The 27936-nt window shown below is 42.3% G+C and overlaps 1 protein-coding gene across 1 annotated transcript in view; it reads right to left on the bottom strand.

Annotated features, from left to right (window-relative positions):
• The window catches only part of magixb (MAGI family member, X-linked b), a 44417-nt gene that overhangs the window by 9680 nt on the left and 6801 nt on the right, over window positions 1-27936 (bottom strand). The window contains exons 3-15 of the mRNA XM_028582087.1: window positions 21977-22266; window positions 20165-20281; window positions 13902-14021; window positions 12724-12897; window positions 10077-10272; window positions 8215-8285; window positions 6931-7092; window positions 5566-6091; window positions 4210-4768; window positions 3400-3463; window positions 2889-3302; window positions 1117-1235; window positions 683-881 (exon numbers count right to left, since the gene is read on the bottom strand). Coding sequence (XP_028437888.1) covers window positions 683-881; window positions 1117-1235; window positions 2889-3302; window positions 3400-3463; window positions 4210-4768; window positions 5566-6091; window positions 6931-7092; window positions 8215-8285; window positions 10077-10272; window positions 12724-12897; window positions 13902-14021; window positions 20165-20281; window positions 21977-22256 — 3001 coding nt within the window. The 5' untranslated portion in view covers window positions 22257-22266. The remainder of the gene's footprint in view (window positions 1-682; window positions 882-1116; window positions 1236-2888; window positions 3303-3399; window positions 3464-4209; window positions 4769-5565; window positions 6092-6930; window positions 7093-8214; window positions 8286-10076; window positions 10273-12723; window positions 12898-13901; window positions 14022-20164; window positions 20282-21976; window positions 22267-27936) is intronic.

Here is a 27936-nt window from a genome sequence, read left to right as displayed (position 1 = left end):
GCCAGCCAGCCAGCCAGCCTCTGACGCTCTGCACTGATCACCACTCAGCTCAGGAGTGGGAGCAGCCCCCCCTCCCCGCCATCATAAAATCCCCCTCTGCAGCCCAGATGCATCAGCCGGTGCAGACATCCCCACAGCAGCCTGCACATGTCCAGTACATGCTGGAGAGCGGGAGAGCACTGTTGATCTTTAGCAGGATCGTTCATACAAGTAGTGTGTGTGCAGGAGAGTTAATGCTGACAGCACTGCTAATACTGTCCGTTAAATCCATTCATTTTTCTGCCTGTGTAGCTCACTAATGGCTCTAATACAAAGACCATTACCACACCAAGTTGTGTGCTGCTTTAAACCCGGCTGGATTAAAAATATTTTAAATTCCCTTACATCCGTTGTTGTTGTTAGCTGCTGCAATCATCATCCAGTATAACTGTAACAAAATAACCACAATATGTATTGCCACAGCATCAGTTTCATCAACTATCTGACATCTAGAAGATGTGAGCCTGTGGATGTAACTTTCAAACTGCCAAAGTCAACATCTGACCGAGCAAACTTTAGCGTGCAACACAGAATTATAACCTCTAGCACATGCACACAGCTGAACGTGAAACACTGCACCAAACCAGTAGCCTCCCATTTTCTTTTTAGTAAACATGAAACGAGAAGTGGAGCGAATAATTACGTTTAGACTCCTTCACAGTTTTCAAAGCAGACTGTAGTCTCTCCAGCATGGTTCTTTGATTAGCATGCGCAGAAAACAACCAAAAAATGAAATCCTCAGTTCCTTGTCGGGCAGCTTGAAGGTGTTGAGATTCACATGTAACGGTCAACAGGAGCTGAAACACAGGTTGGCTGTCCCCTCTGTTGATCCTCTGCGAGGGAAATGTTCAGTGTGGCATTTCTCTTGAGCATTCAGTGAGCAATGGAGAGGTTGGTGGGAGGCGGAGGGAGGGAGGGATGGAGGGAAAGAGAGATAGATAGAGAGAGAGGGGGAGAGTTTTAATCTTTTGAAAAACCAGACTGGACGCTTTTACTGCAGAGTAAAAGGGTGAGAGAGAGAGAGAAAGAGAGAGAGAGAGAGAGAGAGGGTGAGAAAGGGAAATAGTAGGTGTGAACCTGTGAAGATAAGAGCGATGGAGAGAAAGACTGATGAGAGGAAGTGGAAGAGAGAGATGGGAAGAGGAAATGATAGAGGATAAAGGCAGATATGCAGAGACAGGTCCCCTCTGTTCTTTCTGTGAAAATAAAGTGGAGGTTTTGATGAGGGAGGGTGTCTGTGCTGCAGAGAACTGTGCACCTACAACCTTTATCTCACCATGAAAACATAACAGCGTTTGCTTGGCCCATAAAGCAAAATGAACTGCATCAAACCGGAATAGAGGGCAGCAAATGCAACACATAGGAAGAGAAGAGGGGGGTAATTCATCATGGGGATGCTGTGGTTAACCGGCTATTCATAAGCACTACACTAAAAGCTAATCAGGGGAGGATGGGCTCACTTGCCAGACAGAACATAAACAAGCCTCAATGTCCTATCAGGTCAGAGCGGATCGAGAAAACAGAGTGCGATACTAGTGACATGATACTTTTAACAAAATCCGTTTTTGCTGGAGAGAAATTGTATTAAAAAGAGCGTGACTAAAAATAATTGTAAATAACCTGTTCACATCTTAAAGGTCCCATGGCATGAAAATTTCACTTTATGAGCTTTATTAACATTAATATGAGTTCCCCCAGCCTGCCTATGGTCCCCCAGTGGCTAGAAATGGTGATAGGTGTAAACCGAGCCCTGGGTATCCTGCTCTGCCTTTGAGAAAATGAAAGCTCAGATGGGCCGATCTGGAATCTCCTCCTTATGAGGTCATAAGGAGCAAGGTTACCTCCCCTTTCTCTGCTTTGCCCACCCAGAGAATTTGGCCCACCCATGAGAGAGAGAGAAAGACATCATGACTTGCAAACAAGCAAAGTGGCAGTTGGTTAAGGCCACCCCCCCACCCTCCACCTTGCCCCCCCTCTCTCCTCTTCAATAGCATTTAAAGCTACAGACACAGAAATGGCACATCCTAAGGAAAGCTCATTGTGGGACTGGCTCTAGTGGCTGTAATTCTGCACCAAGGCTGAATTTCGGGAAAGAGACTCCAGATACAGTGGGAGACCACTGACCAAAAAGCAGCATGTCATGGGACCTTTAAAGGAATATTTTGACATTTGGGGAAATACACTTATTTGCTTTATCGCTGAGAGTTCGATGGGAGGATGAATACCACTCTCATGATGTCTGCACAATAAATATGAGGTTACTGCCAATGCCAGGCACCAAGCTGAAACTTCAGGAAGTTACTGCCCAGCACATAACCCCCTGTAAAACTACAACTATCAAACATCTCATGGGTAGTGCATTTGCATTTAGCATTTCATGAAAATAGACAGCAAATACACACTTGGGTAATTATGTTTTCTGCTAGCTAGCCAAAAGTGAACTCCATGATAAACTACTCTGTGACAATAGTGGATGCCAAAACTAATATCCTTCAACAATAAAATCAACCTGGGGGGAAAATACTTTATAAGAAAAGGGTTGATAATGCATCATGACTCATCTGGTGGCATGTAGCCATGGTGACCACCACTATTTAATCTGCAATTACCTAATGGTGCATCTGTCCACAAGGACATCCAAATGAAACCTGTATCCCTGGGCAGTTAACCAAACAGTTCTACTGGGCCAAAAAAAGTTCAACTAATGCTGCGTAATGCCATACACTTCTACTACACTTCTCATTCATGAAAAGAAATACAGTTTTGCAAAACATGTACTATATTTAAAGCTTGATACACATGTTGCACAATGTGATTTGTCACTATAGTTGTATTTATTTGGCTCTCACCTTTGCCATTCTCCACATCCTGAGATGCAATGACGAACCCAAAGCCCTCTCCTGGCTTTCTCCTCAGCTCCACATCAAACCCTCTGAGCGGCCAAGTTCGTTCCCCACCTTCCCTCTCCAGACCGGAGTCAGGAACTGTGACACCGCCCGCCTCGTCCTCCAGGCCCGTGTTGATCCAGTCTTTGGGTTCCATGGTCAGGGTCACTGGAATCGACTCCAAAAAACTGGTGCTCTGGATCAGCGAGGAGCGCATCGGGCCTGGGGAGGCAGGGTTGCTGATGCAGGTACGGGGCATAGGCAGTGCTTCTGGGAGCACAGAGGAGATGTCTGAACCGACAGGTGGAGGAGGAGGGCGGAGTAGAGGCGGAGGGAGTCTCCGGGTGGAGCCGGGGGAGATGGTTGAGTGATAGATGCCTGATAATGAGAGAGAAAATAACTGAGATGAATTCAGCCACAGTGAATACTACAGTTACTAAAATCACTGACTCCACAACGAATGTGAATCATTTACCTCCTCTGTAGATCAACAAGATGACTTCCGCCTGTTTGGTGTGTTCCTGGAGAACTGTTTGTACCTGTTAACGCATACATAAATTGTGACTCATTTTGAAATTCTTTGGGTACATTTGACACCTTTTAAGGTGGTGTTCATCTCTCATTTTGATTGATTAGCATGTTTTCAGTAACTTGGAGGTAGGGAGATGAATTTTTATGAAGGTAATAATTTAAACATTTAAAAAAATAAAAAAAATGTTCACTATGTTGCTAGAACACACTACACACAGGTCTGAAATACACACATGCTCAGGTCCTATAAATGTACAAATGGAGAGATGTCAGAGGGAGGGGGCTGCAAGTACTTGACAGGCACCCCAAGCAGTTGGGGAGTTTGGTGCCTTGCTCAAGAGCACCTTGGCAGTGCCCAGGAGGTGAACTTGCAGCAGCTACCAGTCCACAGTTCCCACTTTGGTCCATACAGGGGCTTGAACCTGTGACCCTCTGGTTCCCAACACAACTCCCTTATGGACTGAGCTACTGCCACACCAAATATAGGAAATAAATTAATGATTTTACTCAAAATTTTGATTATTTTTCAGACTTTTCTCTCATTTACATTTTTTTGTGAAATTCTGTATAGTTTGATCTCTTTAGGCCACCGGAGAAGAGAAACTCATGCATCCCATGGCAAGGGGAGGCAAGCAGAAATTTATTCATATTAAGCAAAAAAGGTCAGGAATCACTGTTTCTACCCATCAACTATGAATTGTGCTTAGTTCACATTACTTCTTCATGACTTTTCTCTCATTTGGTCCTCTAATACCTGTGTAAAACTAAGACTCTGGACATCTGCTCCGTTGATTTTGACAATAGCATCCCCTGGCTGCAGGGAGTTGCACTGCTTCCTGTCCCAGACTCTTTTCACTATAGTCATCCTGCCTCCCGGACCGCCAGCCGTCACGCTGAAGCCGAGTCCTCGGTCTCCTTCGATCCTGCCCAAGGCCACCGGCACCAGCTCCCCTCCGCTCAAACTGCCAACTGCACTGCCCACACTCATTGCCCCAGGAGAGGACACACTGCTGCGACTTGCAGTGGGGCTGGTGTTGCCATGGAAACCGTTAAAGCCACGGTAATGGTGTGGGCTGTCAGGGGTGGGAGGAGGTCTGAGATGTGAGGTCTGCGGTCTGAAGAGGCGGGAGTGAGCGCTGTGGGGGCCGCCGGGGGAGGACGAGGGCCTCCTCGGTGACTGAGGCAGAGGCAGCCGTGACCCCGTCAGAGTGCAGGTGGACAGGTCACTCTCAGACGACTTGGATGTGCCGTGACGATAAGGATGAGGGGGTGTTGAGAGGGAGTTATTGTTGTGATTACGGATAATTGATGCCCTGATGAAAAAGAATGTGAGGAGTCAAAATCCAAAGTAAATACAGTACGTCTTTGCTTTGACACGCATTCATGTGCAGAAATGCAGAAACTGCAACTAAGGATGTTTATTTTAATCAGCCAATTACTTTCTTGATCCATTTTAGTCTAAAAAATGTCAAAACAATTAAAAAATGCATATCACAATTTTCTAGAGGCCAATGTGACGTCTTCAAATAGCTTGTTTGTCCAACCAAAACCAAAAGATATTTCATTGACTATTTTTATTTTGACATTGACTAAAAAAAATGCAACACACATCCACACATTTGAGAAGCTGGAACTAACATTTTGGCATTTTTGCTTGAAAACGATGAATCAATGATAAATGTATGGTATTGTTGCTATCACCTGTCACTGAGGCCTGTACAGTATACAGTTACATACTATATATACAAAATGCATTTCCTCTCATTATTGAAAAGGTAACTAAAAAAATTCTGCCACACAAAAAACCCTCAATTATTATTGGATAAAATCTTATTTCTCATTGATTCTCATTTCCTTCAGCCCAGTCTTACCTTATTAAACTGAATTTGAAATTACAGGCAAACTTTCAAACTATTCAATACTACTTTCAAATCACTGCAATCAAACTGCTAATCGTTTTAATTCATCACTTTAAAAAGGGCATTACAAATTCACCTCTAAAGTACAATCTCTGCAGGAACTTCCTTTGTGTCATGTGTGTGTGTGTGTGTGTGTGTGTGTGTGTGTGTGTGTGTGTGTGTGTGTGTGTGTGTGTGTGTGTATCTGTTACCTGTGGGAACCAATGGCAGAAACAACTTCACTGTCACTCTGGCTGGCGAGCGTTGGGTCGAACGACTGCAGCCGGGCTAAACTTCTCAGTGAACGAGGAGGACGCACAGGCGGGGGAGAGGCAGCGTTGCTCATGCTGGAGCGTCTGTATGAGGCCGGCTGTCTGGTAGCAAAAGACATAGCATTTCCATTAGCGTCTAGAGTCGCCCCCGGTTCCATGTACCTCCCGTCACTGTGGAGCCCGTTATAGTCAAAGTGCTGGGTGTTGGGAGTGGGTGTCGGGAGACGAGGTAGTTGGTGCAGAGGCTGAGGCTGGGTGGTGGTGGGTGGTAGGATGGGTTCCCCGGTGTCGAGTAGCCTTGGCGGAGGCTGCTTGGGACAACCGTCAGGGTTGTAGAGCATGGGATACCCTCTTCTAACCTCTACATCCACAGTGTGGCCCACAGGCACAGACTTGAGCATCTCCACCACCTCTTTGTGAGACACCCCCAACACACAAAAGTCATTGATGTACACCAGGATGTCCGCTAATGAAGCACAAAAGAAAACACATAGAGATATTGTTATAATACTGAGCATTTTGAATTATCTGCAGCAAAATTACACACCTTTGTACATTTGACAATATGTGTTACTGCTTCATCTTTTTTGACCATTTTCATTAGGCTTGAGCGTGCAGATAAGTGTAGTTAGTGAATGAAACATTGGCTGTGTGTTTTGCGTGGGTGTGGACTAATCCAACCAACTAATTCCTCTAAACCTATTAACAGATATGAACTAGATCAGCCCCTGCTGAGACAGCCTGTGCTGTTGCTTCCTAGAATGGTAATATCTGCCTGTATGGACATTTGTATATGTGTGTGTGTGTGTGTGTGTGTGTGTGTGTGTGTGTGTGTGTGTGTGTGTGTGTGTGTGTGTGTGTGTGTGTGTGTGTGTGTGTGTGTGTGTGTGTGTGTGTGTGTGTGTGTGTGTGTAAAGTGGATGCGTACCGTTCCATACGGATGTGTTAGAATAGCTTGATTATGGTGTGCTAGCCCTGAGGATTATGGACTGATTGTGATATACACTTGCTGTGGGAGATCAGATAATTCCAGAGGTATAATCCCAAAGAGTGGAGACAGAAAACTAGAGAGATGGTAAAACACATCGCTGACTAAAATATTTTTTTTTCGCAAGATTTCAGCAACTATAGTTACAGCTCTCAGTCTGCAGATATGTCTGGTACTATTACTAATATATACAAGTACGTATTTGTGTCTGAGAATGTGTCCCCTCCTTTCTCTAGTCAACATCATATCAAACATCATTTTTACAATCAAGATCGCTTTCTCATGCAGTAATCGTCCCTGGTTTATTGTATGTTTACCTGTCTTGAGTGCTGAGGGACCACTTGCAGTCACACTGTAGACCTGGAGGAACTCTCTTGGCCTGCTGCCCCCGACAATATTGAAACCAAACCCCCTGGAGCCCTTGGTCAAGTGGGTGTGCACGGGGAAACCCCTGAGCTCCCCAGGCTGGTCCGTGAACCCTTGTAGTCACCGAAAATATACAGTGACAGAAAGACAGAGAGAGAGGATGAGACAATGATGATGCTTACCTCTAAGGAAAAGTTGTAAAAGTCTTCAAGGCAGCAAGGATGAAAACCAAAATACCACCAGAGGGATATCAGATGAAGAGAGGAGTTATAACAATTTCAGTCCTGTATGTTTATATGATTAAATGGTTCAACTGACCGGTTTTAGGAGTGAGGGAAAAGAGAGAGAGAGTCTGCAAAAGAATCGCCAGATGGCTTTTAATAAAAAAATACTTAAATAAATAGACACGCACACGAACCAAAGTGTTTGGTGAAAAGACTGCATTAAAAGCAGAATCCATTACAGACTACCTCCTTAAAATCAGACACGTAATCCATTAGACTGACGCAACACAGCACTGCAATCTGGGTCTTTTTATTTACTGTTTACTCTCACTTTGCCACGAAAAAGTTACTTCAGATTTGAGTTTTCCACCCATTTTCCCGTATTATTTTAGCGCTTTGTTTGTGAAGTGTACATTATGACGGTTATGACAGTGTTAGTTTGGATTCCATGTATCAGATTTTACAGTAATAATAACCATAAAGGAGATTATACCACTGTCTGCTGGTGGGAGATGTGTACTGCACTTTACTAGGACAAGCTGGAATCATAGGACTATACTATAACAGATGGGTCCCTTACAGTTTGCAATCAGCCGTGTCAGACAGACATCAAAAAGTAGATTATATCCTTGTTTTTTCAACAGCAAAACATGTGACCAAATTATGAAATTAAGTTGCCAGTCACATGCCATCCACGTGTCGACCCTGCCAGCCACAGCAGAAAGTCTGGCTCGTTGCCAGCAGCTCCGAGCTTTAGGCCTTAATCACTTACACGTCTCCGTTCATCTAAAAAGCTCATTCCATCTCATTTGACTGGCGCAAACTGGCTCAGTCTGTTACTTCCGTTGTATACAAATATGTAGCTTCATTAAGGCTGTTCAACAGTTAAATGTGGCACAAATGTTGCAGTAATTACATCCAGAGAGAGAGAGAGAGAGAGAGAGAGAGAGAGAGAGAGAGAGAGAGAGAGAGAGAGAGAGAGAGAGATGGGAAAGAAAGAAAGAGGCTCACATTCATTTTTGTAGACAGTCTCTCTGCTTGAGGCTCGAGGACTCTGCCAGTTGGTCCTCTTTGGGTTGCAACTTGGAGAGACAAAGCAAAAGAAAAATAATAGTATTTGATATAATATGACCGTTTTGGAATTGAATACAGTAAGAACAGAGATGCCTGCCATTGATATACTTTGCATAGCACCTTTGCTGTATTCACAGCATGTTTAAAGCGATAGTTTAACATTTTGGGAAATACGAATATTCACTTTTTTTGCAGAGAGTTAGATGATTTGCAGAGGGTGGATACCACTCTCATTTCTGTCACAGCTATTGTTAAATATGAAAAGACAGTTAGTTCAACTTTGCATTAACACTTGAAACAGTGGACTAAGCTACAAGGTTACAAAGAATCTGCCTACCAGTACCTCTAAAGCTCACTGAATAACATGATATATCTTGTTTTATAATCAATACATAAACTGAAGTGCAAAAACAACAATCAGTGGGGTCAGTGCTTAGTTTAGGTTATGGTTAGGAGTTAACTGGTGGCGTTACGGTGAGATCGGGTTGAGGTTAAGCATCAGAGAATACGGCTTGTTAATGTTAAGGGGATACATTTGAGCACAGGTTAAGGTTGAGTCAGGGGAATCACAAGTCTGTGTGCAAACAAATACCGGACTTGGCCGGAAACAGTAACTGCAACACCACAACTTGTTTTTTTTTACACTTTAGTTTTTGTATGTATTAAACAATGATAAATCAGTGAGGTTTAGAGGTGCTGGTAGGTTGTACCTTCAGACAGAGCCAGACTAGCTGTTTCCCCATTTCCAGTCTTTATGCTAAGCTAAGCTAACCATCTTCTAGCTTCAGCTTCATATTTAGTAAAACTAATTTTTCATAAAACTCTCTGCAGCAAAGCGAATATGCTTGATGAGTGTATTCCACATAATGCTAAACTATCCTTTAAAAGCTGGGGTAGGCTGTGTTTTTCTTTGCGTCATTGGGCAAATATTCCATTATATATAATAAAGTTTTAGAATATTGTAATTCAAGTGGTCTGAGAGAAAACTAAAGCTCTGCATTTACTCTTGGCCCTGTTTGCAGGCTTGAGAAAATCTAGCCTGTGACAGGAGACTTTGGCCAATCACAGGTCCTTTTAGAGAGAGCGCAATCTTTATTGGCTGTTCTACAAATGCAGATGTGGGTGACGTCCCTTCAAATGGTGAAAGCCTAACGCAATGGTAGAAAATCCTGAAGAAAAAAAGCTATTGCTATTCCAGCATTGGCAGCAACTGCATAAAAGAGAGTTTAAAGCAACACTAGAGAATTTTCCCGCTTCGGTCCCCCTACAGGTTGGAAGTGGAACTGTCCATTACTGCTGTCGTATGTCTCAATCGAACTACATAATGTAATGGACAATTCCGCTTCCAACCTGTAGGGGGACCGAAGCGGGAAAAGTTCTCTAATGTTGCTTTAAAAGAGAGTCAATAAACGCGATAAAACGTTTCAATATCGCAAGAGAAAAAGTGGCTAATAGTTTAGCCTTCTGCTAAACATAGTCAAAGGCGGCTAATTGAAGTTCATGTTTATGTAGCTAGCTCGAATCACAGTATGTCATCTCAAAGGGCTTTTCAGGCCCACAAGTTTGCAAAGAAAACAAGACGATAATTGTCATAGAATTGCGGCTATATAACTGCTTTAGGATCACAACTACGATTGGACGTATTTATGCCGGGCTCGTCTGGTGGGAGGGGGTTAGGACAGAGAGGGGGGAGCTGGAAGAGGAGGGCTGTAATTTCAAATTCTGGCGGGGGTTTTTTTTCCAGAAAACTGCCTAGCCTAGTTTTAACTGTTGGTTGTGAAGAGCAGGCAGATACTCACTCTATGTAGTGAGACTCGCCGGGGTCACTGAAGGCCTGCTCCCAGTGATCAGGCATCACACCTCTCACCCTGGCACCACTTCTGCTGCCGATGATCCCGTTCTCTATGGCACGACCATCCCCGCTGCTGGAAGCCCGGGGCCGCCCGGGGGACCGATGGCTAGGAGGGACGCTGCTGTTGACACCTGCAGAGCCTCCTGTAATTATAGTAACAACAAAGAGTGTTAAAAAAAATCTAAATTGAACAGTAATCAGTCCCTCCAGAAAAACGTGATTATGCGATCACATAATTCAATGCATAATCAGCCAAAGTCCACATATAAATGCAGGGGCCGCATTTTTTCAAATACGCCGCATTTTCACCGCATAAATAGCTGATTTCCGCGCAAAATATGCGGGGCTTGCATGATTTCATAATCCCCACATTTTCGTTGCAAAAAAGTCACAAAATGTTACGTTTACTTCACACAAGAGCAGCTATTTTCCCCTGTTGCCATGGGAACGGTATGAAGTGACGTAATTACGTGACGTGAACATCATAGAAACGCTGCAAACCCCCACGATGATGCCATGATGAAACCCACAGTTTTTGCAAGTTCCCGCAATTTTTGCAAGTTCCTGCAATTTCATTGCATAAAAATCCCGCATATTCCATCGCATTTTTTAAGAAAATGTGCCACATAATCAAAAATTTTTGCCCGCAACAATCACAAAAAAACTCCGCATTTTTCTGGAAGGACTGAGTAATATATTATTTAACAGATGCAAGAGGTGAAAAAGTTTCTTCTGCAATCTATAACGACCTGACGCGGGCAATTCCATGTCAGGCAAAAAAAGACCTGAGGTCAGCATCTCAGCCGGCTTTGTCCTCTCTCTAAGGAGGCAGAGTGTGTGACCATGCATGCCATATTACCAGCAGAGAAGGAAAACAAACATGTTTTTTTTTGCTGCCTAGCTGTCCTTGTAGCTGTCCTTCAGCTGTGCGCTCCAGCATGGATCTGAGAGGCGTAGGACATGACATGGGGTGTCCTGAGTCCCGCTGTAAACTCATCCACCCACACAGTATCACTTCAGAAGATGACTCAGCAGAGGTCAGTGTTTTGGATGGATCTCTCAAACTCTATCCTGCATTCCTATTTTTCCTATTTATGCAATGTTGTTGTACTTTTTTCTCCACTACATTTATTTGACTGCTATAGTTTCTGCACACTTTGGAAATATTACACAAAAACAACATACCGTAACCTTTTACCCTTTTTGATTGTGATACCTTATTAAAAAATACAGTGTTTAGTTGGGGCCCCTTGTCACATTTCAGATGCATTTTTAGTAGTACCATCAAAGAGACCCCTGTAAATTTCTCAGAAGCTTTCTTTAAATAAATGTTCAAGGCCCAAAGAGATCAAATGAATTAATATTTCACAAAAAGGCAAAGATTAGAGAAATGCCCACAAAGTGAAAACCAATGTTTAAAGCAGAACTTTGGTTTTTCTTCTTTTCTAATCCCATGAATCATCTCACGACCCCTCACACCTAGTCTGGCTATCACCAGACCAATCTCAATCTTTTAAGATTGAACATTAGTCTGGGGAGTCTGCTCTGTATTTTCTACTGCACAAGAGGCGTGATCAACGGGCATAGTTCAAATGACTCTGTACGCAATTGGATAGTCCTTCAACCAATCAGACCAACGATCCGGGTGACGTAGCGGTGACAGCGGCATCAACGGGTTGCTGCGCTTCGGTGGCCGCCATGTTGAATGTAAACAAAAAGCGTCATCGTGTTAAACCCGCCAATAGCGTGCCAGGTGGATAAGCCAGTTTGGTTCCCACAGATTTTTAACGGAAGCAGGATAGAAAATTGTCAATCTGCCAAATCGCCGGCAGATTGGACTGGGTTTACCCAGTCTACCTCACACCCTCTTTGGAATGGCCTTGACCCCCAGGTTGGGAACCACTGGACTAAACTACCTTTTTCTACAAGTACTTTTACTTTTGATACTTTAAGTGTATTTTGCAGATAATATTTGTACTTTTACTAAAGTAGGATTTTGAATGAGGATATTTTTACATTGTGGCATCGGTACTTTTATTTAAATAAAGGACCTGGATACTTCCTCCACCACTAGTGATTAATAAGCCTTCCAAGATAATATGTCTGGTACAGTGAGTCATCCATCACAGAAAATGCTTTTGCCTCATGAGAGGAAAAAAAATCTATAACAGCCATGTGTTGGCTATTCCAGTGTCAGGTGAGCCTAATAAGTTAATTCAAACATGTTCTGCTTCTTTGTCACCTCCCTGTGTGCACACTTGCTTGTCTGCTTACCTCCTCGCCTGCTCCACCTAAGGCAGCCTGACCTTCCTTTGGAAGTGATCCAGCAATCGATGAGGCCACAGCCCCACTGAGAGTTTAGAGCATACTAATTGTGCTAATGATTGATTCATTTGGGTATCAGAGACTGGAGCTATAGATAGAGGGACAATGCAGTATTTAGCTGCAGACTGCTGTGCAGGGTTTAAGAGATACGTTTTCTGCTGTATATATGTCTGAAAAACTATTTTTTTTTCAAAGAAGCCTGTGTATGATGACTATGTATAACCTTGCCCACACATGCTGTCACATAGACCAGGTTTAGCAATACTTGCCTGACAGGCCCGAGTCTTCCTCGCTGTTCTCGCCGTCCTCTGCAGGCTTCTCGAGGTTGCTGAGCGATTTGCTGCGTGTGCGGAAGTTTCTGAGCAGGTTGCGGTGTTCCTGGTAGGTGATGGGGGGGCTCTCTGCGCTGATGTGAACGGGCCGAGGTGTGCCGTAGTAATTCCCTGAGACAGAGAAGGACAGGGGAAAGGCTCGTCCTGAGAAATGGAATTGCATTGAACATGTCAAACCGAGAAAAAAAAATAAAATGTAATAAATGTAAATAAAATCTGCTGACATAAATCTAAAGGTGGTCAGTTCAGCACTCAGTCTGCATTAACATGTTACTGAGTTCCAATCTGAAATATTTTAAATTCATTATGCACACAAACAGCACATACTACATGCCTGTATGTATGGTGCATTATGTCTCCTGTGAGATCATCTACTGTATTCTATATTCACAGTTCTACCCATCTGCTCCAGCTGCTGAAGAAGAAATGAAATGACCTCCACCCCTCCATTTGGCTCATGGAGATCCAAATAGGTTGGGGGAAACATTAGATTACTGAACTCCACAACAAGGTCTCGGCCGTTGCCATTTACTGCGGTTTCTGCAGGCTAAAATGCTGCTGATACTCCTGATTGCCTTTGCTGTAGCGATGTGTCTGTCAATGTTGCATGGAAGGACAGTGAGGATGACATTTATTGCTCCCATTAAACTCCTATAAATTATGGATGCTAATGTATGGAGGCTTTTTAATCAGAGGCAGCACTCTGACCCTTACAGAGGGGGGAGGAGTCTGCGGGGTAGATTTGAGCTGAGCAACACCTTATGGCATTAATATGCATAAAGAGATGGCAACTGACTGTCCTAATATGAACTCAGTTAACCGCATTAATCGCAACAAAAACCTGTCAATACAAGTTCTTTATTTACAACTAACTAGACTGGCTCTGTCAAAATGCAACTAAATCTGCATAACAGCACCTCGAAAGCTCATTAATTAACATGTCCTATCTTTTTTAATCACCCTCAGGTTGCCAGGCAACCAGCAGAGACTCCAAGAAGCCACTGCACCTGGCAAAAAAATAGCCCGGCACCTGTAGACCTAAAACTTGTCGTTTTTACACTTTGGTTTCGTTTCACATGAAACAAACAAGATATAACGTGTTAATTATTGAGTACCTTTGAACTTTCCGCTCTCAAGCAGCGCTCCCGACTCCTCCAAGGAGAAGAACTCCTCAATGGAGACAAAGTTGTAGTTTACGCCTGAGATTTCCCCATCTCTGGGCTGTCTGGTTGTACCTGGGAGAGGGAGACAACAGGAAATATGATATACAGTATTATATCGTACATCAGAGCCACGACGAGGATAGAAATACTGCCAGCTCTAACGTGGATGACATGTCAATTAATCACAGTTTCTTCCTCTCATCGTGGGTCATGAATCTTAGTTTAGTGTTTAAATAAACAACAACTCAGCAAATTATAAATAGTCCAAGCATTACAGTTTGACAAATTACATAGAAATAGTGAAGTGAAAGGTTGTGGATCTATTCTGGTTGTATGTAAAGTTATACACAATCTTAAAAGGAGTTAACATATTAACAATAATATAATAATATAAGTTAATAACAATGAACAAGTGATCTCTTTAACTACAGCATTTCGCTTTTAAAGTAAAGTCATTCGCAGGTGAACACAGCATCCACCCACAGCATCCACCCACAAGCCAAAATTTGCCCTTTTGTATGGAGTTCCCGATGATGACGGTAGGCATTTACCAGGGCCTCTTTACTATGACTGGACCAATAAGAACAGAATTAAACATTAATGAGGCGCTGTGAAAGTCTTAAAGTCTTTCTATCACCACTGTAAAGATGGAGCAATCAGATGATCAATGGTCTGTCATCATAATTGATTCACATTGACCTTGGCCTGGAAGAGAGCAGCAAGTCCAAACCACGGCAGAGAAAACATCATTAAAGAAGAGTCTCATTTAGGGTTGAACAATATATGGTTCTTTTATCAATTTGCGCAATAAACACATTGCAAAACACACTTTTCTTGTGTTAGTTGAAAGAAAATATCAGTAGAAAACTGCACTTTACCCCTCTTAAGGTATCAATGTTTAAAACAATGCCCCCCAACATTTGCTGGAGAAACTGTGGCATGGTGGGGGACCATACCCACATATTCTGGGACTGCTCCGTGACACAGACATACTGGAAAGACATTAAAGAGGAAGTGGACAACATTTTCAGGATGGATTTCCCTCTGGACCCTTTAATTTTTTTACTGGATAAAACACCTGAAAACTTGCTTTCTAAGGAAAAACCGCTACATGTTACATATTTTGTTAATGATTGCAAGAAAAATGATCACTATTAATTGGATTAAGCCTAACCCCCCTACAATAGCTCAATTGATAAAAAAAAAAAAAAATCAAACAGGTCCGTACAATGGAAAATATGACTGCTATTTTACAGTTGAAAGTACCTTTGTTCGTAAGAAGATGGACTCCTGTCATTCTAGGCCTTGATTTAGAATAACTTAAACATACTGTGATATGCAATGGTTTATTTGCCCTGCTTCTAGTCAATATATGTGTTGAATGAAGCTCAACCACAAGGTGACCCCTTTTTCTTTTCTTTTTTTTCTTGTTTTGTTGCTTTAACCTCTCCTTGAGAGAGTGTTTGTGGGTGTGTGTGGGTTTGTGTTGGTATTGTATTGCTAAAATTGCCGGCAATGTTTAATGTGGGCAATAGAGTTAAAAAAAAAGAAAACTGCACTTTAAAATGTCATTCTTTTTGGTGGTACCTTTTATATTTAATTCAATGTTCATATATAATAAAAGAATGTTGGAAATGATTTCCTTTTGCTCAAAATTCAACATGCAATTCGTTGGATTTCAGCAGAATACTGAAAGCAGCAGAACTGAGTACTTTAATATCTGTTAATTTATCAGAAGTAATATCGTTATCGCGACATTCAACAATGTTATTGCATATTTTTCTCAAATCATGCAGCCCTAGTTTCAATGTTTGCCGTGTTTTTACCAAGATGTCCTAACCATTAAATACATGTGCAGCCATGTAGTGTGAAATATATCACATGTTAATACTATTAAATTTAATCTGATGGAATCCTTTTAATTTGCAAATTGAACTACAAGGCGTCAATTCTGACCTTGAGACAAGTAATTCATTTCCCAAGACAAAATTACATCAAGCCCAAACTAAGGACAAATCTCCGTCCTTCTCCTGGAGGACCACATGTGATGTCAGCGCGGGGCCGGCAGGAGGGCATCACACCCAGCTACCCTATAAAACCCATGATTAATGCACAGCTGTCCTGGGAGCAGCTCCCACAGCCACAATGACACAGGCAGGACTGCACAAAGCATGAACGCAGAGACACACACACACACACACACACACAAACACCAAAATAAAACCACAATGAACACTCACACACACCACAGACAATTCACACATGTAGACACAGAGACATTAGAGAGCACGAGGCACCTCCATCAGCCTGACCTCTTCTTTCTTTAGCACAGTGTGTTTACTGTACAGTATGAGTTCCCATCAGCCACAGAGGATGAGGCACTGCCCTCTGATTTTGTGCTAACAGTTATGCTTTGATCAGAAAAACCAATGCAAAAAAGCAATTTTCATTTCATTTTTTTCGCTTTAGATGGAAAAGACCAGACACAGATTTATTAAAAATCACAAAACTAACTTTTATTTTCGTTATTGATTAATCCGTCAATTATTTTCTTGAGAAATGGAGTCATTATTTTATCTATAAAATGTCCGGAAATCAGCTGAAAGCTGGAAACGCTGATTGCATTTTTGCTTAAAGAAAAAAGACAGACACCATTGATAATCAAAATTGTTGCTGCTGACTAATTTTCGGTTGATCTACTAATCATTTCAGCTCTTGTTGAGTTTTTTTCCTATGCTGTGCCTTGTGCTCTGTGCTTCCCAGAGAAGAGAAGGTTTTCTCCAAAGAGGTTTGACCCTCACTTCCCGGCTCATTAGGAAACTGTCTGGTGTTTTGAAATGGGATTAGAAATGGGATTGGCCATTATAATAGCTCGCCCCAACTCCACCTACTGATACTGTGTAATGTATTCAATCCACTTTGTGCCATGTTGCAATGGGGTTGTGTTTGCACCACCCAAAAAAACAAAATATGAAAGTAAATTAGAAGTCTCTGTGTCTAATTAAAGATCTAATAGCAAGTCTGATGACATCTGACATGTGTGTAATTCTTCTCCTCCCCTCAGGACACACAGTGTATCTCTAGCTGATGTGGTGTGAGGCAGGGATTCATTATCCATGCACCCTCCTAGGAAATATATATGACATGTCAGCGGGGGGACAGAATGGATTATTGACATCTTCTTCTTCCCTGCCTGTCCCTGTAGGCGCCGCACACTGATCCCCTGGGAGAGGGGTGAGATAGGGATTGAAGAGGTAATTACGCAGAACTCGGTATCAACACCCAGACAGAGCTGTCTGTCAAGATCATTGCACACAAATAGCTAACAAAGAATCCAACAGTTGAAAAGGCCACCGACGGTCTGCCTGACTGGAGCGAGCATATTAGAATAACTAAATGATGATGTTTCTTATTTCTAAGTCACTCAGAGAAGACAATTAGAAAAGTCTTTTATGGAGGAGACAGAGACACTTCAAACTCTGACATTGGCTCTGAATCATGCAAGAGCACATTCACAAATGCTTAGAGCTATTATATAAAAATGGATGGGAAAGTTCAGGAGGGTAACGTAAGGTTTTGCACACAGAAAAAACGCTATGAATGAAGAAACAAAAAAGGGTAGTTTCTAGGGCCGCACGCTATGAGGAAACTACGCGATGACATTACTGAATATTGCGAAAACGATATTCATTTTGATAAATAAACAAATTTTAAAGTGTACTCAGTTCTGCTGCTTTCAGTATTCTGCTAAAATACAACAAACGGCTTGTTGAAAAAAAATAAAAGGAAATCATTTCCAACATTCTTTTATTGAACATTGAATTGAATATAAAAGGCACCACTAAAAAAAAGAATGACAGTTACATTTTAAAGTGCAGTTTTCTACTGATATTTTCTTTCAATTGTCGATTTCGCAATATGACAGTTGATATCGCAATATGATAGTTGATATCACGATGACGTTAAGAAAACAAGTGTATATTGTGCAGCCCTAGTAGTTTCCTCATGAAATAGAAAGTTGTGTTATATAAACTGCTTTGTTTCACTGGACTGAACATACAATATATTGTACTCCACACATTTACCTTCTCCTCAAAGGCTTCACAGTAAGCATCCTGTCGGCTTCAGTCTGAGCACACAGAGCCATTAGACCACAGTCAGCCCCTCCTCCACTTTGGCACTGATAGACATTTGCTTTTAATTCAATTCCCCCTGCTTGAGATTATTGATACAGTAGCCTGCATTACTTAATTTTGTCATTCATTTCCATTTTTATGCACTGCCCTCCTGACTGAGCCGAGACTTTGTAATGATATTTCTTGCATCAGTGCCAGCTCCAACATCACAGAATATTGTCTCATCAAAAGGATTCGGGAACTGACATATTCTCTAAATAGCACAGTGGTGCTAAGCCACAGTTTCAGAAGAGAAACAGCATTAACATTTAAAAAAAAAATTTTAATCTAAACTGAGGCCTCGTTATACTATCTAAGACCTGACCTATGCTTCACGAGCCTCTGTAGCTAATTAATCTTCATCTCAGGTAACTTAAGGTATTAATTATCGACAAAATAACAAACTACAGCAAAAGAGTCTCTAGAAACAGAAGGAACATACATATGATCCTGAAGGGGGCCACAATGAGCCATGATGAAAACTCCTTAGCATCAAGCACAGCTGCCTCCTCGGTGGAAAACAACAAAAGGACAAAATACACCGGTATACGAGTGGTCTGTAAAGGAGACGGGATGGTTTCAAAGCCGTCTCAGCATCAAGCTAGTATGCGTGTGTTGGTATCGGCATGAGAACAACAGCATCGAACTGTGACATCTCCAGCAGATCAGAGGATTACACACCCGCGGGCTGAGCCTGCCTTGTTGTCACACTCACTAAAAGAAGGCACTCAGAGATGGGAAGTTGTTTCCAAAGTTTTACACCACTGGCAGAGAAAGGCTGGACTGCCTTATGTAGTATATTACAATATTGTCTTCAGAAAAATGTCTACAACCTTCCCTGACCAAACATTAATTTGCTGATTTATCTAAATGTGTATATGCCCATCCTCTTTTATCCATCCCATTTTCTTTATCCGTATTCTGAAATGGCTAAAAGCACTACATTTATTTGGGCTATTCAGTGCCTGAGCAGCTGCTTGTAGATGCACCCTTGCAGGGCTAAGTAATGAGAAAGCTTGATGTAAATAAAACTGCAATTATACCATAATATAAATATGCATATTGTATACTAATATACATATTAATTAACTAATTTATCTTTCCTGGGAGTTTTGACCTGTGCCTTGTTCTATCAGCGCGTGGGTTGTGTGGCATGTGGCAAAATGTCCCACATGACCTACTTCCTGGACTAAAGGAGAGATTAGCGGCAACTCCACGCTGCCACAGCAAGGTCAAGAGTACTACAGACACACTATAAGGGGTCTATTTCCTCCATACTACTACCTGAACAAGAAAAACAAAAAAAGCTAAAAAGACCAACGCAAGTCAGAAAATGAGATCAGAAGCACCAATATCTTTCTCAGAAAAACCCTGCAAGGCTGCAATACCCTCTCGCCCTCTCCAGTGACGTCATATTATAGGGGATTAAGATAGCAACAGATGTACTACAACTAGCTGCTTTTGGCTGCCATTGTGCTTGATTCATAAGCATCAAAATGAAGTGTAGTGGTGTAGACTACGGAGCAATTTTTCAGGAGATGATGTCAAACACAACTACCATCACATGTAATACCATCTTAACACCACCCAAACAAAGTAATAGCCTGGGGCACAGGGGTGAGGGTTATAAGGGGGAGACTGCCACTGAGGATAAGTCCAGTGTTGTGACAATACAGACTGTTGCCATGGAAATGCCCAAACGGATTGCACTTTGATTTTTTGTCTGTAAAACAGTTCTGTAGGCTTAAACACCTATTAACACCAATTTATTCACATGGTGGCTACGATGAGACATGTTAACAAAGAATGAATGATGTTAACAAGGAATTAATGAGGTCTGTAACTTTAGAGAGATATGCTTGGATACGCTGATATCCTGAGCAAGGTGACAATTTACTTCATATTAGGCTTAAATGTGAAACGTACAATATATGGGCTAATGGCAGGACAAAGGAGGCTTAAAGGACATAATAAAACGTGAACTATAAAGACAAGGTATATAGACAGATACAGTATATTTAAGCACCAAATGGGACTCACAGGGTACAGCGCGGAGGTAGAGGTTCTCTCGGATGACCTGCTGAAGTTGGCTGTCCACTGAGCCGGGGGTGAAACACTTGCTCAAATACAACCTGAGATCCTTGCACAATGCGGAGCCTGAGGGAAGGGCAAATATACAAGTGTGGCAGGGAGAGGAAGAAGCATAGAAGAGAGAGAGAGAGAGAGAGAGAGAGAGAGAGAGAGGGAGAAATCAGCTCTGTAAGCACAAACACTTTGAACGTTGTATATTCACTCTAAGATTTGTTTGTAGCCTGTCAAATAGAGACTGGAAATTATCTAAATATTTACTGCTGCTAGGCTTGATTTAACATTTATCATTTTACAACCTAGACTTTCACACTCACACCTACTGATCTCTCTATATATCCTCACAGAGATCCTGAGTATAAAATGTGTTTCCTGGACTTCCTCGTGCATAAACAACAACCTAGTGGGGTTAATTGCTCCAGACACAGCAGCGGAGGCTGTCACCAGGAGAGGCAGAGCTTATCATCGTATAGCTCAGCTTCCTTCTAGCTGATCTCTTAATATCATCTCAAGTGCTTTATGACCTCATTTGACAGGTAACTTGCTGTTATGGAATGGCTGAGAGCATCTCCAGCTTGTCACTCTGACAGACGACCAGCTATCCTCACCCCTGTCTCCCCTACTCCCACCGTCTGTTACGGCTCTGCCCAGTAGCCGACTGAATGTGCTGTGTGCTATTAAAAAACGTCACATTAGTATAACTTCATTACTGGAGGCAGTCATCTGCATGCACGTACATACAGCTGGCTACATATGGCTGCTGCCTGTAAAAGGGAAATGAACATAGCCAGCTGCCTTTTAGGGAAAATGTTGGGCTTTTGTTCATTGTGTTATGAAACAGCTGCTCTTTTCTAGTCTGTTGAAGAGCAAAATACAAATCTTAACATCGGCTCTCTGAAACTGAATGACCCGACTTACTGCTAAAACCTTTAAACTGCTGCCTGCCTATGGGGAATGTAGCCTGGTGTCGTGTATTTGAGAGGCTGGAGCAGAGGGAGTTGTAGTAGGGGTAGGAGTAGGGAGAGGTGTGGTACAGCAACCTGGCGCATCAGCTCATCAATCACTGTCCACACTACACGCAGTCAAGCTGCCCAGGGAGGGCCAGGCCGACTTCAGAGATGATAATGGATCTACCAGCGGTGGAGGGACCAGGAGCAAAGTTCCCCATTTACACCCCTGTGGTCAAATCAGCTATCAATCTGGCAAGCAAGGCCATCAGGAGCGGCACTCAAGTGACACTCCAGTGACATATTGCTCTGTTCAGATCCTACAAAGACATCCGTCGGCCAGGCCCCCTGTGCTAAACATCAAGGCCTCTCGCGGGTGACAGACAACCATATCGCCACACTCTTGTCATGTGTCAACCGCAATTTTGACCTCCTACCCACATATTGACCGATCGCCTTGACAAATCCAGACTAAATGACGAGTGCAAATCAGCATCAGAACGGCTGCGGAATTGACTCGTGAGAGTCGAGTTATTGAGCAATATTATTATGGATGACAGCCTGGACTCCAGTGTAACAGATAGTTCAGGTGTAGTCCGATGAAGTAAGCGCAACGGTGTGCAACATAAACAGCCAAACGGTCTGCTGTGTGAGGGAGATAATTAAACACTGAATGCATTATTATGAGTGATCTGCGATACATAAAATCCAGAAGTAGAAGGAGAGGCCGTGCACTCTGTTATGTTCACACATTCCCTTGACTGTGCGGTGATTAATTACACATCTATGAAAACAACGAGCTGACGCTGAGTCATACCTGGTGACACAGTCTTGATGCGGATCGGATGGGGGCAGGAGTTGAGGACGCCGCGGACATCTCCTAAAGTCATCCCTAATACTGGTGTTCCCCCAATCTCTAGGATGATATCACCCACTGTGAGTCCGCCCCCCGGAGCCGACGTGACAAAAGGAAACTCTCCATAATCTGCTCCTCCACCAATGGCGATACCCAGCTCCCCCGGTGAGCCGAGCAACGGGACGAAGCTGTCCTGCACCTTGGAACGCCAGTGCAGCTTCTTCACCGCTGTCTTAGACATGGCAAATGAGCTGGAGAGGAAAGGAAACAGGATTGGAGGGTGAGCAGAAGGTGTGAGACAGTAATAAAGGTTGTTAAATAACAAGGTAGGGAAAGATCCCGGGACTTCAGGGAGAGGGTTGTTTTCTCATTCAACCTTTGTTAGTTGTCGGTGTCAAAGATCTGGGGAGGAACACAACGCAAGGAAACTGTGTCTTTGTTTTATGCAAACATACTACAGCACACTACATGACTGTCCACCCAACAGAAACAGAGAGACATTCCCTCATGTTCATTGCGCTTGCTGCAGGCTGATGTTATGTTTTCATGTAAACACACAACATGGGAATTTTAGTGCACATTCCAGCAGATCTCGAGTCACACGGGAAAATCCAGTTTGCGTTCGATAAAAGGTACAGGTCATTGAATGCACACATTTTGACAGGTGAGCGTCAACTTGAGTCGAACACTGGAGTATTCAGAATCTATTCTGTATCTACACTGATGTGTGATACTTTAACACAAATATACTGTAGATTTCTCTGGACAATTAATAATTACATCATTTGTTTGAACAATGTATTTTCCAGGACAGATTCTCCTATTGTCTCCTCAGTGTGTTCAACATGTTTCCTGGGGAGCAGCTGTGAATGTGTGTGTGTGTGTGTGTGTGTGTGTGTGTGTGTGTGTGTGTGTGTGTGTGTGTGTGTGTGTGTGTGTGTGTGTGTGTGTGTGTGTGCATAGAGGATGTCGCTGACTTGGGGAAGATTTGTTTGAGTCGACAGTGGTTTGACAGCTGTGATGTCCGGAGAGAGCAGACAGGGTTCCTCTGACATTATCAGAGCAGCACTGTCACCTTGACACACGCAGGGCAACAGAGATATACAAGGCGGGGTAACATAATCCAAAAGATTAACATATAGAATATATGACAGAAAATGCTTATAGTATATAGGAATAGTTCGACATTCTGGGAAATAATAAATCAAATTCTCTAATTGTCTTTCTTGCCATGAGTTAAATGAAAAGATCTATGCCGCTCTCATGTCTGTGTGTTTAATGTGAAGCTGGAGCCAGAAGACGCTTAGCTTAACTTAGCTTAGCTTAGCATTTAGACTGAAAACAGGGGGAAAACGAGCCTGGCTGTGTCTACCTACCAGCACCTCTAAAGCCCATTAATGTTAAATAATATAACATATTGGTTGGTTTTACAAGGAGATATGTACAAGAAGCTAATGATAAATGATAAAGTAGCCAGGCTGATATATTGCCCGATATTATCTTATTGCAGATATATTGTATTGGTTTATACACTCACCTAAAGGATTATTAGGAACACCATACTAATAACGTGTTTGACCCTATCCTATCAATGTGGGCCAACATTTCTAAAGAATGCTTCCAGCACCTTGTAGAATCAATTACACAAAGAATTAAGGCTGTTCTGAAGGCGAAAGGGATCCCCCACACCATTATACCCCCACCACCACCAGCCTGCCCAGTGGTAACAAGGCATGACGGATCCATGTTCTCATTCTGTTTACGCCAAATTCTGACTCTACCATCTGAATGTCTCAACAGAAATCGAGACTCATCAGACCAGGCAACATTTTTCCAGTCTTCAACTGTCCAATTTTGGTGTGCTCGTGCAAATTGTAGCCTCATTTTCCTATTTTTAGTGGAGATGAGTGGTACCCGGTGGGGTCTTCTGCTGGTGTAGCCCATCCGCCTCAATGTTGTGCGTGTTGTGGCTTCACAAATGCTTTGCTGCATACCTCAGTTGTAGTGGTTATTTGAGTCAAAGTTGATCTTCTATCAGCTTGAATCACTCTGCCCATTCTCCTCTGACCTCTAGCATCAACAAGGCATTTTCGCCCCCCAGGACTGCAGCATACTGGAAGTTTTTCCTTTTTCAGACCATTCTTTGTAAACCCTAGAAATGGTTGTGCGTGAAAATCCCAGTAACTGAGCAGATTGTGAAATACTCAGACCAGCCCGTCTGGCACCAACAACCATGCCACGCTCAAAGTTGCTTAGATCACCTTTTATTCCCATTCTGACATTCAGTTTGGAGTTCAGGAGATTGTGTTGACCAGGACACACCCCTTAATGCATTGAAGCAGCTGCCATGTGATTGGTTGATTAGATAATTGTATTAACGAGAAATTTAACAGGTGTTCCTAATTATCCTTTAGGTGAGTGTATGTTTCCAGGTACTGTATATAACAAGCAACTGAAGAGAAGAAATGTCAAAATCCTGCCAAAAACACCATCACGTGTTGACCAAAGAAAACTGACAAATTGGTTTTTCAACTGTAAAATGTCCTGCTCGGTATGTATCTTGTTAAAAATGGAATTTTAAAAAAACAATATGTAACAGTATCGTTTATTTATGTCCAGAAAATGATGATTTGCTGATATATCCTTATCAGAATTTGTTGTCACATACACAATCATACACGGTGCGTGTAGTGAGATGGTTTTGTTCCTAGCTCCAGAAAATAGAAAAAATATAATAGAAAACTATTATTACTAACAAAAATAAAGTAAGATGTTTTACAAAAGGATACAATAAAAAAATAGTATGTTTTAGAGAAATGAGAAAAGACACAACGTGAAACAATGAAACATTGTGACCATGAATTAGTTACAGAAAATAGAAACAATAAAACCAGTACGTAATTATATTTAATTGATGACAGGTGGATGAATTATAATGGTAACATGTAATTATTTGTAATGAGTTATGGATGAGTGTCAGTCACTGGTTCAGGACCAGGATGTAACTTCCTAATATCGATAATTATATTTGAATTTTTACACTTCATTGTTGTACATATTACTGTAAACACACAAGATACATCATGTTAATTTGTGAGCTTCAGAGGTGCTGGTGCCCCTGTCTCCACTCTTTATGCTAAGCTAACTGTCTCCTGGCCGTGTCTTCTATCTGACGAACAGGTATGAGAGTGGTATCGATCTTATCTTAATCTCGGCAAGAACGCAAATAAAATAAAAAGTGTATTTCCCCAAATGTCAGAATGTTCCTTTACACTCACTTTGGGACACCTCCGCCAATACAAACTCTTTCAAATACAATATTCCTAATGGACAATTGTGATCTCCGGTTCCATTGTGGTCACGAGATTAGCAATTACACATCACTTCACCAAGATCCAATCCTCTTAAGTGACTTTGTGACTATGGCGACCCTCGGCTGGGTGGGGATAAACACGCCCAGGGCTTCCCTGAGTGCAACACCCAGCCCAGCCCTAAGAGGGGCACCCAGGGTCCTTTGGTCAGCAGGCCTAATGAGGCTGCTTTAAAGAGTGAGAGAAGGACAGGATACAACTAATCCTTTCCAGCTGACTGGTCATTCAACTGGCAGATCTGACAGGGATCCTCCTACTGATCGGCCAAAAGAGGAGGTCCCTGGTGGCTTTTTATTTACAGAGATGGCAAATGAGGAAGAGAGATGGCAGGGAGTAGAGAGAGAGATTAGAAGAGAAAAGACAGAAATAGGAAGAGAATGAAATGTGTAACTCTGAAGTCGGCTACAGATGGATTGTATGTGTTTTTGTCCCCCACTCTGAGAGTAATGGGAGAAAAAAGGCAAGTACAGAGGTCAGATAGAGATGGAGAGGCACCACACAGCCTGAGGTCCGGATAGGAGGACTCACTTGTTTGACCTCGCAGAACTTCAGCTCAGGCGACATGAGTCAGAGTTTGGGAAAAGGTTGAGCGGGTTCATCGAGAACCAAAAAAACCCACACAACTTGCATTTTCAGTTTTAGTTCAAAGCCAACAGCTGTCACTGTTGTTCTCGCACATTGGAATAAAATGCGATCAAACAAGTAGCGCTGTTTATGCCGGCATGTTTCAACCTGAAATTATGCTTATCACTTCATCATTGCCAAACAGTGCCCCCAGTCCCTCTCTCTCTCTCTCTCTCTCTCTCTGTCTCTCTCTCTACCCCACTGTGAAACCTTCTGCAGCAACACTGTCGACCTGCTTCTCCAAAGCCAGCCAGCCATACACCAGCACAGGAAACACAGTAATACAGCTTGCATTAAGTGTGCCTTGAGAAGAGAATAAAAACAGAAGCATCAACGTTTTAAATCTAATCATACACATTGAATTCCCTTGTGAATCAATCCGGAACAATAATTCTATAAGCCCTAAGTCTCTTCACGCTTTATCTAAAGATTTCTCAGAATTCCTCAGCAGTTGGTGATAATGATTAAAACGCTATAAATAAAACTGATAGGTCTTGGGTATTATCCTATTCTGTTGGGCCTTCACAGTCCCAGTGTGCCCCTACATTATGCACATGGAGGTAGAATGTGTCGCCCGAACTGTAGCTGTTGTCTTGACCTCCTGCGTCTGATGGGGGTTTAATGAGCCACAGCCTGTCAGGTCCGCTGGAGCCTGGACTCGTCCCGCCGCAGACACACCCTGACACTGCTCTGCTCTCGCTCGCTCGGTCTGTTGGTGTTGATGCTACAAACGGGACCTGCACACTCATCTTACCATGTGCACTTAAAACACATTGCTAGGTTGCCAATAAGGCTGGGGAGGAATGCACTGCTTATGACAAAGTGACCTCATCAAATTATAAAGTCGTGTAATTCTGTGTCACACGGTGGATTATTAATTCATCAGTCATTTGCAATGAATACTATTTCAGTGTAATGTTACCTTGCGTCTAGTCTCACTTTTGCAAGAGCTATCTCCACAGCGCTGCAGAGTAAGTTCTGACTATACCACACATACATTCCAGGATAGAAGAAAAAAAAAACACTGGGTTGTTTGCATTTCTTTAAACCAATAACAATTGTCTTGGGCGGCGCTAGGCTTTGGACGCAGCAACGGTGGCTCTGCAAAATGGTCTCGCGAAGGAAGCAGATAAAGCTTACCATGTTCACCATCTTCGTTTAGCACGTGCTAACCGTATCAATAAAAAGAGAAGCAGATTAAAGTGTAATTCGTTTTGCAAGTACTTGGTCACAAACTAATTAAAACGTTGACCTGATGATGGCGTTAGATGATGAAAAATAAAGGGATTACCAAAGTTTTTACAATTCATCAATATTCATCAATTCTAAAAGATATATATATATATATATATAGCCAATATTTTTCTTGAGATTTCACTAAAAACCATGTCAACCTTATGGTGGCCCAACAGGAAAAGTCAGGGGATCACAGTAGAATTCATCGTCTGGGAACCATGAATAATTGCACAGCAATCCATCAAATAGTTGTTGAGATATTTCAGTCTCAAAGTAGTGGAGCGACTATTATTGCCATAGAGCCACACCACTGGCATGGCTAAAAACAACATGTATATATATATATATATATATATATATATATATATATATATATATATATATATATATATATATATATATATTACTCCAGATGAAGTATATAGAGCCAACAATATAACTATTACATATATAGGAGGACAAGATATATGGTTTCAAGGATATCGAGCCCCTATAAAAAGAATGCTCTATTGAGAGTTCTGACCTTTAGGTCAGCAAAGAGCTGACCAATACATATCTTGTTTCACTGACTTCCTCTCCACCAGCGACCTGCACAGGAGCTCTACAGCCTGCAACCCTGGCCGGCCTTCCAGTGTCATTTCAAACCAAAGCAATCTGTCAATGGCAAAACACATATCCTCTGGACTTCGA

This window comes from Perca flavescens, chromosome 7 (genome assembly GCF_004354835.1).
Source record: "Perca flavescens isolate YP-PL-M2 chromosome 7, PFLA_1.0, whole genome shotgun sequence".
Lineage (NCBI taxonomy): Eukaryota > Metazoa > Chordata > Actinopteri > Perciformes > Percidae > Perca > Perca flavescens.
The sequence above is the reverse complement of the archived record's forward strand: the minus strand, read 5'-3'. Positions and strand labels throughout refer to the sequence as shown.